Source organism: Phaethon aethereus, assembly GCF_964289735.1.
Source record: "Phaethon aethereus genome assembly, chromosome: 11".
Classification (NCBI taxonomy): domain Eukaryota; kingdom Metazoa; phylum Chordata; class Aves; order Phaethontiformes; family Phaethontidae; genus Phaethon; species Phaethon aethereus.
This window is the reverse complement of record NC_138587.1, coordinates 13,996,154-14,008,646: the sequence shown is the minus strand read 5'-3', so window position 1 is coordinate 14,008,646 and position 12,493 is coordinate 13,996,154. Positions and strand designations below refer to the sequence as shown.

Here is a 12,493-nt window from a genome sequence, read left to right as displayed (position 1 = left end):
CCCGCCCCCTGCCCACGCACGCCGCTCCGAGCCCGCACAGCCCCGCCACCTCCCCTTCCTCCTCCTCTTCCTCCTCTCCCCACCCCCGGCTCCTCTCCGCCATTTCCTGGCGCCGGCCCCCGCCGCTGGAGGGGACAAGCCCCCGCTGCCCGCGGCGGCGGGGGTCCCTGAGGCCGCCCGCCGGGCACGCCCCTTGCCGGGGTCCGATCCTGCCCGGTCGAGTTACCCTCCCCGTCCTGCAGCGGGGTGCTCTGTCCCGCCCTATGCCCCCTCCCCCGAGGAGAAAGCCCCCCCGTAACAGCGGGGCTCTGCCACCCCATAGCAGCCGTGCTGGCCGGGCACCCCTGTGATGAGTTGGGCCCGGACGGGTGCAGGGGGCTTGGGTGTGCCGGAGACCCCCAAAGGGAGCCCCTCGGCCCCAGGGCGGGCAGCATCGCAACTCCCACCCCTAGGATGCGGCACCCACTGCCCCGCCTGCACGGCTGCAACGTATAGAATGTATAGGTACATGTGCGTGTGAAGAACGTGCAAACATGTAAGTGTCCACGTTTCGATCTAATGCTGTAACCAAGTGGCAACCTACAGCTGAGCTGGCTATATATTATGGTTGTATAGGGGGAGCATGTATGTCATATGTGTGTTGTATATATGTAATTTACAATAAGTATTATTTATTGTAATAGCTATATGTAAATTTAAAAGAAATATAAGTAAGTGCACGCATACACATAAACACCTCGGTATGTATTTTTAAAATATCGACATAAAGGTATAAATATTTAAATAAAATATATATGGGTGGCGGGCGGCAGCTGGCACCTCTCCCCCAAAGAGAGGGCAGGAAGCAGAGCACACACCCATAAATATAGGAAGACATGAATATTTGAATGGACTATACGGGGGGAGGCTGTGTGTGTGTACGGGTGCTTCTCCGAGAGGGAGAGACGCACAGAGAATGGAAGACAATAGCTCCAACACGCACATGTTCTCGCCCTGTATGTACATATATGCTTATACTGACAGAGTGCGAGTCTTGTTCGCATACACCTCTCTCATATACATATATACATGTATAAACAGAGAGCTGTTCTCTCTCTCACATGCGCTTGCTCTATATACACGTATACAAAGAGAGTGAGCTATTCTCACAAAATTACTCTTGCTATATATACACACATATATAGGCATATATGCATACATGTTTGTAAACATATATAGAGACACTGCTAACACAGTTCTACTTTGGTATATATATGTGCATGTATACATACATATGAGAGAGTGTTAGTTCTCTGTCACTATATGTGCCTATATACACAGGTATATATATATAGGCATATATAGAAAGAGCATGTGATATTATTTCACACACCGACACACACTACCCCTCTCGATATGTAGACTTGCATATATACATCTATATTTAGCTGATCACGCACAAATACATACACAGTATTCTCTCTCGCTATATACATACATATATGCATAGGTACATACACACACAGAGTGAGCAAGAGCTGTTCGCACACATTACTCTCTTGCTGTCTCAATATTAAATATATATGCATATACACTTGAGAAAAAGAGCAAGACCTATTCTCTCTCACACAGATTTTCTATAATTCTCTCCCCACTCCATATACACGTATAATCTCTGGGGTGCGTAAATGGATGCATATATATGTGTGTGTGTGTATTCTCTCACTGCATGGATGTATATATGTACAGAGCGAGCGAGAGTTTTTCTCACACACACACTACTGTCCCTTTCTATGTAGATGCTTATATACATGTATACTTATATATGTACAGAGAGACTTCACACATAATTCTTTATATATGCATATATACATATATAATTAGAGCCAGTGCTGCTTACACACACACACTATTCTCTCTCCATATATATGCATATATATCTATATACTGAGATGTTCTCACACACAATACTCTTTTCTCTTGCTGTGCATATACATATATACTATGTATATATACACACAGAGTTGTTCTCACACACACATAATTCACTGCATGTATAGACTTAGGGAGAGAGCTTTTCACACACACATAATTCACTCACTACATGTACATATATACGTATAATTAGGGAGAGAGCTGTTCACACACAAATCCTCTTGCACTATACATATACACATACACACTTATGTATATACATGTGTGTATAGAGAGCTGTTCTCTCTCTCACACACACGCCCCCCCATATGCATATATGCACATATACATATATATACACATGCATATAGATTGTATATATATGTATATATACAGAGAGAGCAGTTCACACACACATAATTGTCTCACTATATTAAAAATATGCATATATACATGTATAATGAAAGATGATAGTCCTGTCCGCTCTCTCTCACACACACACCTCTCTCTTGAGCGAGATATTTATATATATATACACACACACAGAGTTCTCTGTCACTTTATGTATATACACACATACCTACATATATAGAGAAAGGGAGAGAGCTGTTCAAACAGTCTCTCGCTACACACACACACACACACACACGCGTGCGCGCGCGCTGGTATGAGGGAGAGGGAGCTGCTCTCGCACGCATGCACACAGGCACACATACACTCTCTCACTACATATATAAATGTATACTTAGAGAGCTGTTAACACAATTCTCTTCCTGTATATAGACATGCACAGATATAGATACGTATATACAGGGACAGCCGGTCACACACGCACCCATACACGCGCACACACACACGAGGCATGGACACGTATATACATAAATATACTTAGATATTGGGGGGGAAGAGGTAACAGGTCTCTCACTCTCTCTTCCTCCCCTTCTCCCTGCATATATACAGATATACTGAGCGCTGTGCAGAGAACTGTTCTCTCACGCACAATACTTTATTTTTTTCATATATATATACACGCATATATATGCGAAGAGATTGTTCACATGCATGCAGATGTAATTCTCTTTTTTTATATATATATACACACACACATATAGGCATATATACTGAGAGCCCTGTTCATACGCCCCCCCCCAAACACCTGCCCTGCCCCTCCCAGCACCCCCCCTTCTCGCCTACTCTTTGTCTATATGCTCATATGTATATATATATACAGAGAGAGAGCGCGCGCACGCCTTTCTCTCTCTCTCTTTCTCTTTTTCTCTCTCTCTCTCCCCCCCCCCCGGTGTATAATCTCGGGGGTGCATAAATAAATACAGTTTAATATATTCTCTCTCTATGTATATACAAATGTAGAGCGCGAGAGGCGCGAGCGACAGCTGTTCGCACACACCCATCATTCTCTCACTACATGTATATACATATATATGCACTTACTTAGAAAGGGATAGAAAGCTCTTGACACAGAAATTCTCTTGCTACATATACACACACACATATATGCATATTTACATATATGCTTACTTATGGAGGGGAGAGCAACCTGTTCACTCACCTCTCTCTCACGCTGCATATGTACTCACACAATACTCTCTCGCTATATACACACACATATGTATGAATATATGATGTTATATAACATATATAATTAGAGACGTTCACACACATACACAGATGGCATCCCCCCATCTATACATATATACTTAAAGACACACAATACACTCTGTCTCTGCGTACATATATACTTAGTGTGAGCAAGAGCTGTTCACACACATTCTTACTTTTACTGTATATATACACACACATGCATATATACATATATGAGAGAGACCGTGCACACTGTTCTCTCCCTCTCACCCCCCCGCCCCCCCAATGCATGTGGGGTATCTGTGTGTGTGAGGTTGCAATCCCTCCCACCCTCATATGTAACCTCTGGGATGCATATATATATATATATATATATAAAAGCGCGTTTGTGTGTGTGTATCTATCTTGATATATATTCTCTGTCTGTGTACGTGTGCGCACATGGAGAGAGTGCAAGGGAGCTGGTCGCCCCCCCAGCTATCCCCATATCCACCTCTACATCAAATTTATTTAAATATTTATTTATGTGTCTGTATTTTCTTTCATTCTCTCCCCCTGCCTCCCTCCCTCCCTCGCTCTTTCCTTTCTCAGAGAAATAGAAAAATAGCTAAACTACAGACACACATACACATCTGCATGTATATCACTCGTTTATAGATATAAAACACAGAAATATATATCTTAAAAATATAAGTATATATATAAAAACCACACATGTAAGGGTATAAATCTAAAAAATAAAGTATGGGGGTATCTGTGAGTAGACAGAGAGAGAAAGAAAAACCACACATGCACACATATAAATACAAGCATATACGTATAAAATAATTTAAAATGTGTCTGAGTGTGTATGATCATCTCTGTCTCTCCGTATATGGGGTGGTAGATAATTCATAGCCATACACACAGGTTTACATGTGTCTATATCTATACATTCATATTTGAATGCTTTTATATAAAGATACAAAAAAAATATATGAGGGCAGCCATCTCCATGTGTGAGACAATTTCTTCTCTTTCTCTGAATATATATATGGATATGAAGCAAGAAACACTTTACATTGCGGGTGTGCACATCGGTACGCCTGCACCTTGTGCTCTCCGTCCCTGAGCCTTGGGTACGCGTCTGGGTGGGTATAATATAGCAGCACGTACGCACACACCGTGTCCGCCCTGCCCTGTTCGTGCTCTCGTGCCTCCTGCTTTTTTTGCTCTCTAGCTGGCAAAAGACACGTCTTGATAAATATATATGTCTACACACTACTGCTTGTGTAAATGTGTTTGAATAAGTAAACCACATACACACAAATGTTTAGCTAAAAATATTTCCGGGTACCTATGGAACCCTGACCATGTTTTCGTGTTTATGGCACACGCCTCCCTACAGGCACCCCGGGGTGCGTGCCGGGTGGGGGGGGCTGCGCACACCTGGGTGCTGGGGCCTTTCAGGGCTCCAGGTGTGCAGGGCCAGGGCTGGCACCCTGCCCGCCCGCGGCGGCGGGCGCTGGGCTGACGGGAGGGCTCCCGCCGCCGCGCCGGGGTGGGTTGCAAGGCAGGACACGTCCAGCCCCAAAGCCCACCCCGGTGCCGCGGCCAAGGCACGTGCTGAGGTTTCCTGCCCCGGGCGTCGCAGCGTGGCTTCTCCGTGCCGCTTTCCCTGTGCCACCCCAGGGGTCTGTCTACTTTCTCCGACGCTGCTCCCCCCCCGCCAGCCCCTGCAGCACAGATGCGGTTGTGCGATTCCCCGGCTTTTGTATTTGCCCCAACGTCTCACAAAACACAGCTGGCTTCGCCAACGGCTCCAACCCCTCGGCAGAGAGCAGCCGCCGCCGCCGAGACCCACACCTGGCTGCCCTGCCGCAACCTTGCACGCTTTCACCCACTGGCGGGGGCCAGGATCCCACCACTTTGCAAATTCTGGGCGCTGGTGGTAGCGGTTGCCTGTTACACTTGGAGCAGACTGGGGAACCGACCCCCTCCCAGCAGCCAGCCTCCTCCTTGGGGTCTCTCCCTCCTGCCCAGCCAGGCCCTGGGCAAACGGCAGAAGCAGCCCTCAAGCTCAGCTGAACACCTCAGCCTCCTCCAGGGTGAGGTTTGCTCCACGATTTGCCCAGCAGCAAGTCACCCTCACATCGTCATTGCGCCTGCAACTCATCAGGCAAAAAGGTCAGCACAGAAGTAAAAGCCATGAGGCCTCACTGATGCCAGGAGTGGTTTTAAGCACACTTGTACCCTGCAGGGACAACCGGTCCAGCCAGCTTCTCCCAGCCCAGGCTTCTTCAGACCACCGTGATGACAAGCGATTCTTGCAGGAACACCAGTCCCCATCTGTGACACCATTAGCCCCAAGTGTAGCAGCAGGGCACCAATTCCCACACCGCTCACCTCCCTTTTTGCACACATATCATATTCTCACCTGCAAAGGCATTGGTTTGCTCTCCTTTAGCATCCATACCATCTTGTGGCAAGAAGCTCCACAGCTATCCTAGCCCCTGTGGGGCATTCTCCCTTTGCCTTGCATCACCACCAGTTTACCTGATGGGAGAGTCATTAAACACAGTCTCTTCAGAGCTCATCCACAACAGCACCATGCAGGCCTTCCAGCCTCAGCTCCCTCACCCAGGGGCAAAGCGGCAGGAGAGAAGTGCAGAGTTAAGACCATCCCCATTCCCCAAAACATCACTCCATAGTTATTGCTCCCCCCTCCCCCAGCTTGTCCTTCTCCACACTGGAACTGTACCTACAGAAAACAAGCACAGAGCAATGCTTTAAACAGAGATGAGCAGAAAGTCTGGGTCTTTTGAAAAGATGCAGACAGGAAAGCAATCCCACCAGGACACATTGCTATTGCAGAGTAGTTACTTGAGATTGATGTGGACAGCAAAAGCCCAGCCAAGTGAGAGAAAAGTGTGATAGGACAGAGCCATAAAATAGGATGTAGAGCACAAAGACTATTAGAAGGCTCTTGAAATAACTGGCCTCATTTCTCTATACTTCGTTTTCCACCTTCATGTGGGCACACGAGTAGCAAGCTCAGCCTTGCTGAATACAAGCAGAGGGTCATGCCCAGCATCTAGAAGTTAAAGGCTTAACCTTGACTAAGCTGGACCAAGGAAAAGGTCCTTAACTCACTCTAGGTACCCTAGGCCAGCAGCCTTGCTTCTCCTCTAGCTGAAGCACTGACTGGGGAGCTGGGAAGGGCTCATCATGCTCTTCTCACCAACCCCTCCCAGAGGCAGGTAGGAAGAACCTTAACAGCACTGCCCTCCTCTCCACCCTTCCACAAAGGTTTCCATATGCCCAGGACAGGGCTGAAGGACCATGCTCACAGAAGAGCAATCAGATCCAGCACCATTCCTGCCTCTGCAAGCACCTTCAAGAAAATTCAAGAAAAGCAGAGGGGTAGCTGCCCTACTACGGTCTCAGGGAAGCCAAGCAAGCAGGGCCTGCTCAACCCACTCTTAAAAACCAATCTGGAAGGCATAGATTTTATAGTAAGGAGGAAGCACAAACATCCTTCAATTAGCAGGCACTAGCTTGCTAAAATGGTGACTAGACAGAGGAAAAAGCATGTTAGTGAAGGAAAAAAAAAAAAGAGAGTCAGAAACAGGAGTAAACAAGAAGGTTTGTTCTTGTTAAGTTTATTGGCATCATGTTTGTCTCTTTACATAAGAGCTCAGCCTACGTACTAGAATGTAGACCTCTGGAAAACAGGTAAAAGGGCTCCATTTAAGCAAGCTACAAACGCAAGAACAAATACCAGGAAGAAAGGAAGAGAGGAAAGGGACTAGATTGCCAAGTTTTTCCATACCAAAAATCCAGATTAGCAGTCAGTAAGAAGAAAGGGAAGATTCATAGTCCAGGTCATTCATTGAGAAAAAAGCTACCACAACCCAGGTGGGAGAGGAGCTCCTTCCACAGTACAGAGAGCCACTGGGACACCTCAGCTCTGGCTCCTTCTCACACTCGCTCCAGGATGTTAGGAGTTAAGCAGTAGGGGAGGTGAACAAATGAGGTAATTTCATAGCTGTATTTAATTTTAAATCCAATAATCCAGTGTGCATATCAATGCTGTTATGCAAATTGAGAATTTAGATACAAGGAAGCCAGACAGATTTTCCAGAAGATGAAGCCTTTTTGGCCTCAAAACAAGAAGGCTTACATAGTTCATCTCTACTGTACAGAATACTGCCTCTATCTGGACTTTGTGTTGCTAGCACGCTGCAGTTCACAAGTGTCCTCCTCACTTTCTACACAATCTGTGTTTCAGTACTTGAACATGTAATTCAGGAATTTTACACTAATTTATACATTTTTAATTGGTTGCATATATTAACATGTACTATAAGATTTTTCCTAAAGAAGCATTACATAATACATGGATACTGTAAAAAGATCTGATTAGTTAAAAGTAACAAGCATTAACAGAGATACATACAAAACTCAACCTAGTTGGACTGAGTGCTGAGCTTGCAATGAACTATGGGTAATCAGCCTTTCCAGTTGCAGCCTTCACGGGAAAACACAAGACAGTTAAAAATGTATGTAACTTGTTACACAGATTACCTGTAAACAGTTTCTCTCCATTGGACACCTGGAATTAGATTCAGTTCCAAACATACATAAGAGTTTCCATTTTACTCTAAGAGAAAGGTCTGTTACCATGAAGTGTGATGTGGATGGTGTGGGAACGTGAGCTCTGAAGTGTGGGACTCTCAGATGCTCATAGGAGATGGGTGGATTTTGGCAGCTGGAGATGGAAATTTTTTTTTTTAATTTCATTTTAAACACAGAAGAGGGGCTGTGTGTTTGAAGGCCTAAGTGTGATATTCATTTGTGAAGGACTGTGCTCAACCCCTCCCTCTCCCCTCAGCAGCTGCAGCTCTCCGCAGAAGCCTTCACTCGGTCATTCTTGTCTAGTTTGATGGGTTCAGGGAATTCATTGTAAAGCTCCACTTCGGTTTCCTAGTGGGAGAGAAGGGAAGAGTTAGTGCCACAGCTCTACAGTCAGCTCCAAGCATGCAAGAGCCTTCCTCAGCTGCAGAAAGCTGTTGGGAGAACCCAAAGCTGCCCACAGCAGCTGAGCTGGGCAGGCAGGACCAGCACGAGGCACCCACCGTCCTCCTCCCTACCTGTTTAAGTGCATTTCGTGCAATCGTCTGGAAAGCTTGTTCCACATTAATGGCCTCCTTGGCACTGGTTTCAAAGTAGGGGATGTTGTTTTTACTGTAGCACCAGGCTTGCGCCCGTTTTGTGGTGACCTGGGTGGACAGAGAGCAGCATCACCACCTTCAGCTACACTGGAAGGAGGTTTTATTTCCAGGGCAAGGCCAGAGACAGCTCAGGTTGGATATGAGGGAAGACAGTAGTTCTGGCTTCATCAAGACTACAGCCTTGACACAGAGCAGAGGGAACTACTGCCCACCACCAGATATACTCAGTCCCAGGAGCAAGGAACACCATGCCTAAGGAAGATGAGACCATGGGGCACAGACTGCTCAGGCATCTGTAGAGCAAGGACTTGCTCCCACAGGAGTCTCTCAGCAATTCTGGAATTTAGCTCCTCTCCTTGCATCTACTCAGAAAGCTGCTGCAGTCCTTCCACCAGCAGGCAGGAGCATACTGTGCTCAGGGGTTTGACCCCTTCAGGCAGGAGAAACTCCTTCCCAGAGGCACACACCAGCTGAGCCACACACAGTCACCTCCCACTCCAGTTTCTCAGATAACCCTCCTGTGTTCCTACAAGGACTCCCACTCCAGCAGTTTCCTAAGAGGAGGCTAGCAAGTCCCAGTACTCACTTGTCTGTTTTCTAGGTCAATCTTGTTTCCCAGCACAACAAAAGGAAAGTTCTCAGGATCCCTTGGACTGGCCTGAATGAGGAATTCGTCCCTCCAGCTGTCTAGGGTTTTGAATGTGTTGGGGGCCGTGACATCAAACACCAGCACACAGCAGTCTGCTCCCCTGTAGAAGGCAACTCCCAGGGACTGAAATCGTTCTTGTCCTGCTGTATCCCATATCTGGAGCAAAAGACAGGGCAGATAAGCCAGCTCTACTCTGATATAGTCCACAATTTAGGGCATCATTCATTTCACAGCTCCCCATCAGGCATCTAGAGCCCCCACCTAGCCAGAAAGGAGCACCTGAAGGCTTGGGAATTTCTGTAAGCACTAGGTATCAAAAGCCAGAAACACCCTTCTAAAGATAGTTAACCCTTTTTGTATTCAGCCTCAGCAAGGGACATATCCTTGTTCTGGGCAAGCAGGACTTCGGGTCAGCAGGAGACCTGCCCGCAGTGCTTGGCCACACTTGGGTACCAGCACAGTCCAAACGCTCCTCTGATGGCTGCAACAGGGCTTTTTCTGCCTTGCAGTCTCACCATGGAGAGATGAAAGCTTCAGATACCAGAGACATAAGCAGACTGGCAGGTTAACACTATACCCACAGGACTCAGGGCAGCATGAGTAGTTGACCTGACTAAAGGAGTCTTTTCCCAGCCCCTTCCAGTTCCTGAACACTAGGGAAACGCATATTTCTAACAAGATCTAGTTTACTGACAGTACCAAATGCTGGTTTTTAAACTGGGCCTGGCAAAGCTGCTCTTAGCTGAGTCCAAACTGATCTTTCCCTTTCCTTGTTCAGCTCATGCACAGATTTGTAGAGAAGCCCAGCAGCACCTATGGCCAAGAGTGGTTCTGTGCAAACAAGATTCACACCCAGTACACTGACCCCTGCACCACTGTGGACTATGCTGGAGCAGATACTTCCACACAAGTGTGGTCTAGGCAGCCAGGCACCCCTTGCAGCAGGGAGCAGAGCCACTCCTTACCTGCATTGTCACTAGCCTGTCATCCACCATGACCTCTTTTGTCAGGAAGTCTGCACCTATCGTAGCCTTGTACTGGTTACTGAATTTCTTGTTCACATACTGGTTCATGAGCGATGTCTTCCCCACCCTGCACAGAAAGACAAAAAAGACTAGGTAGGCTGTTTCTACAACCATGTTTGAATTAACCACCCTGAACAGAACATCCCGGTGCCCTTTGCCTTCCACCACAGCCTCCTGGCCTTTCAAGCAGGGAAAATGCACCCACCTCTGCAAGAAGGGGCTTTTACAGCAGTAGATGCTGAGGCAACATGCTGAGTAAGAGCATTAACTACCTAAGGATACAAAGGATTACAATCTTGAGAAACCTTGTTTCCACATCAGTAATCTGATCCTTGGTAAGGAGTATGCATCACGTTATTATCATGAGGGCAGTTTTGGAAGAAGATGAAGCGCCCCAGAGAAACCCACCAGAAACAGTCATCTTGAGCCTCTGCAGAAGGAGGAGGTGGAAGAACAGATAATCTCAGCTGGCAACAGCTCACATACACATCTGCTAGGCACCCAGAGGTGGAGATCCTCCCTAGAGAGCCATCTTAGAGGTTCATATGCCCTCTCTGTGGCTGAAAAACACTCCCCGATCAACAGCTTGCTGGGCACAGTGGTACCAATAAGCATTATGTCATGCGAGTCAGGTTACAGCCTGCACAGCAAGTAACCTGTAACAGTGGAGCAGACTCCTTGCTCAACAACACAGAGCAAAGCCTTTCACTCCAAGGGGCAGGCTCCAGCCAGATCAGACAGAATTAAGCAGATGGCTCAGTATTAACTATGTCTCAGGCAGAACGCAAAGATTGCTTACTAACAGTTTGGTGGAGTTTAAATTTTTATTTAAGCAAAACGCTCATTTCAACACCATGTGTCCTCCTTGCAAAAAGGCTATCCAGTTCTGCTACTGGAGTGGTCTGCCCAACATGTTTCCCCATTTAATATTTTGACATGACTTCAAGATATTAAACTGCAGGGACACATTTGAGACAGAGGGTGGTGAAGAGTTCCTAAAGCTGTAAGGTAACACAGCTGTTCGGGGCTGTAAAGCCCTCCTCCCAGCACTGCTGGTTTCTTAAGAGTGCATCCAGGCTCCCACTAGTCAAAAGCATTGCTCCAGCCAGATGCAGACGGGCAGCTTAAAGGCTCCTCCACTTACCCGGAGTCTCCAAGGATGATGACTTTCAGTAACACTTTCTTCCTAGAAGTCATCTTTTACACTAGAAAGAAAGAGGAAGAATCCCACCATTAGCATGTCATTCTTCAAGGCAGAAAGCCACAAGTTTGGAGTCTGAGAAACCTGACTCCCAGCCAGGAGGCAGTGATAGGCAGGGCCCAGCACCCCTGAAACCAGACTCCTTCAAGTCAAGACTGCACTTGAGCACTAACCAGGTGTTCGCCCATTTCATAGGCAGGGCCAAGTCAGACTAGTAGTGGCAACTTAACACCAACAAGTAGATGAACCAAGCACTTGTCCTAAACCCATTTTGGACCCTATTTCCAGGCCATTTTGTGGGTATACTAGCCTAGGCCATCTCCCTTAGCCTCACTGAAGGCACTGCAGTAAAGCATATCAGCTCCCAACACAGGCTAACTCTCACACGTGCTACTAAGTGAGATGTAAGCAGAGAAGTCTCTAATACCACTACTGTGACATACCACAACATGAAGTCTATTGCTCTGTTAAACTAGATGTGGCAAGTAAACAACTCAGTCTACTTTATAGGCAGGTGGCTCTAAATGGGCCACTAATGGTCCATCCAATTAGCCAGAGTGAGAGTTGAGCTCAAGATCCACACTCTTACTGATCCGAAGGGGACCTGGGAGCAAGTGAAGCAACTAGAAGTACAGCAGCTGCAGCAGGCCCGAATACACTTCTAGATGGGCTTTAGCACAGTGAGAACAAGTATGAAGTCTGGCTATTAGTGATTGAACATGCCCTTCCTTCCATGAGGCCCTTTTCCCCCACCTCTGGGGAAGAGATGGGACAAGCCATTCTTAGGTCCTCAAGCTTGATCAGATCACAGACCCTAGTTTGCTACTGACCTGGGCCACAACACAAGGACTCCCTGGCTTCCCCTGAGAAGCTCTTCAGGTTCCATACAGCAAGAGGAGCCAAAAGATTG

General features: G+C 46.9%; 1 protein-coding gene across 1 annotated transcript; it reads right to left on the bottom strand.

The window, feature by feature from the left end:
- Positions 1-8,126: 8,126 nt before the first annotated feature.
- On the bottom strand, positions 8,127-11,579 carry RAB7A (RAB7A, member RAS oncogene family; the record flags this gene model as incomplete). The annotated part of the gene is made up of 5 exons (XM_082004547.1): positions 8,127-8,460; positions 8,628-8,756; positions 9,295-9,513; positions 10,323-10,449; positions 11,527-11,579. The coding sequence occupies 5 exons, from the start codon at positions 11,577-11,579 to the stop codon at positions 8,365-8,367; spliced, it is 624 nt and encodes a 207-aa protein (XP_081860673.1). The 3' UTR covers positions 8,127-8,364.
- Between the last annotated feature and the right edge of the window lie 914 nt (positions 11,580-12,493).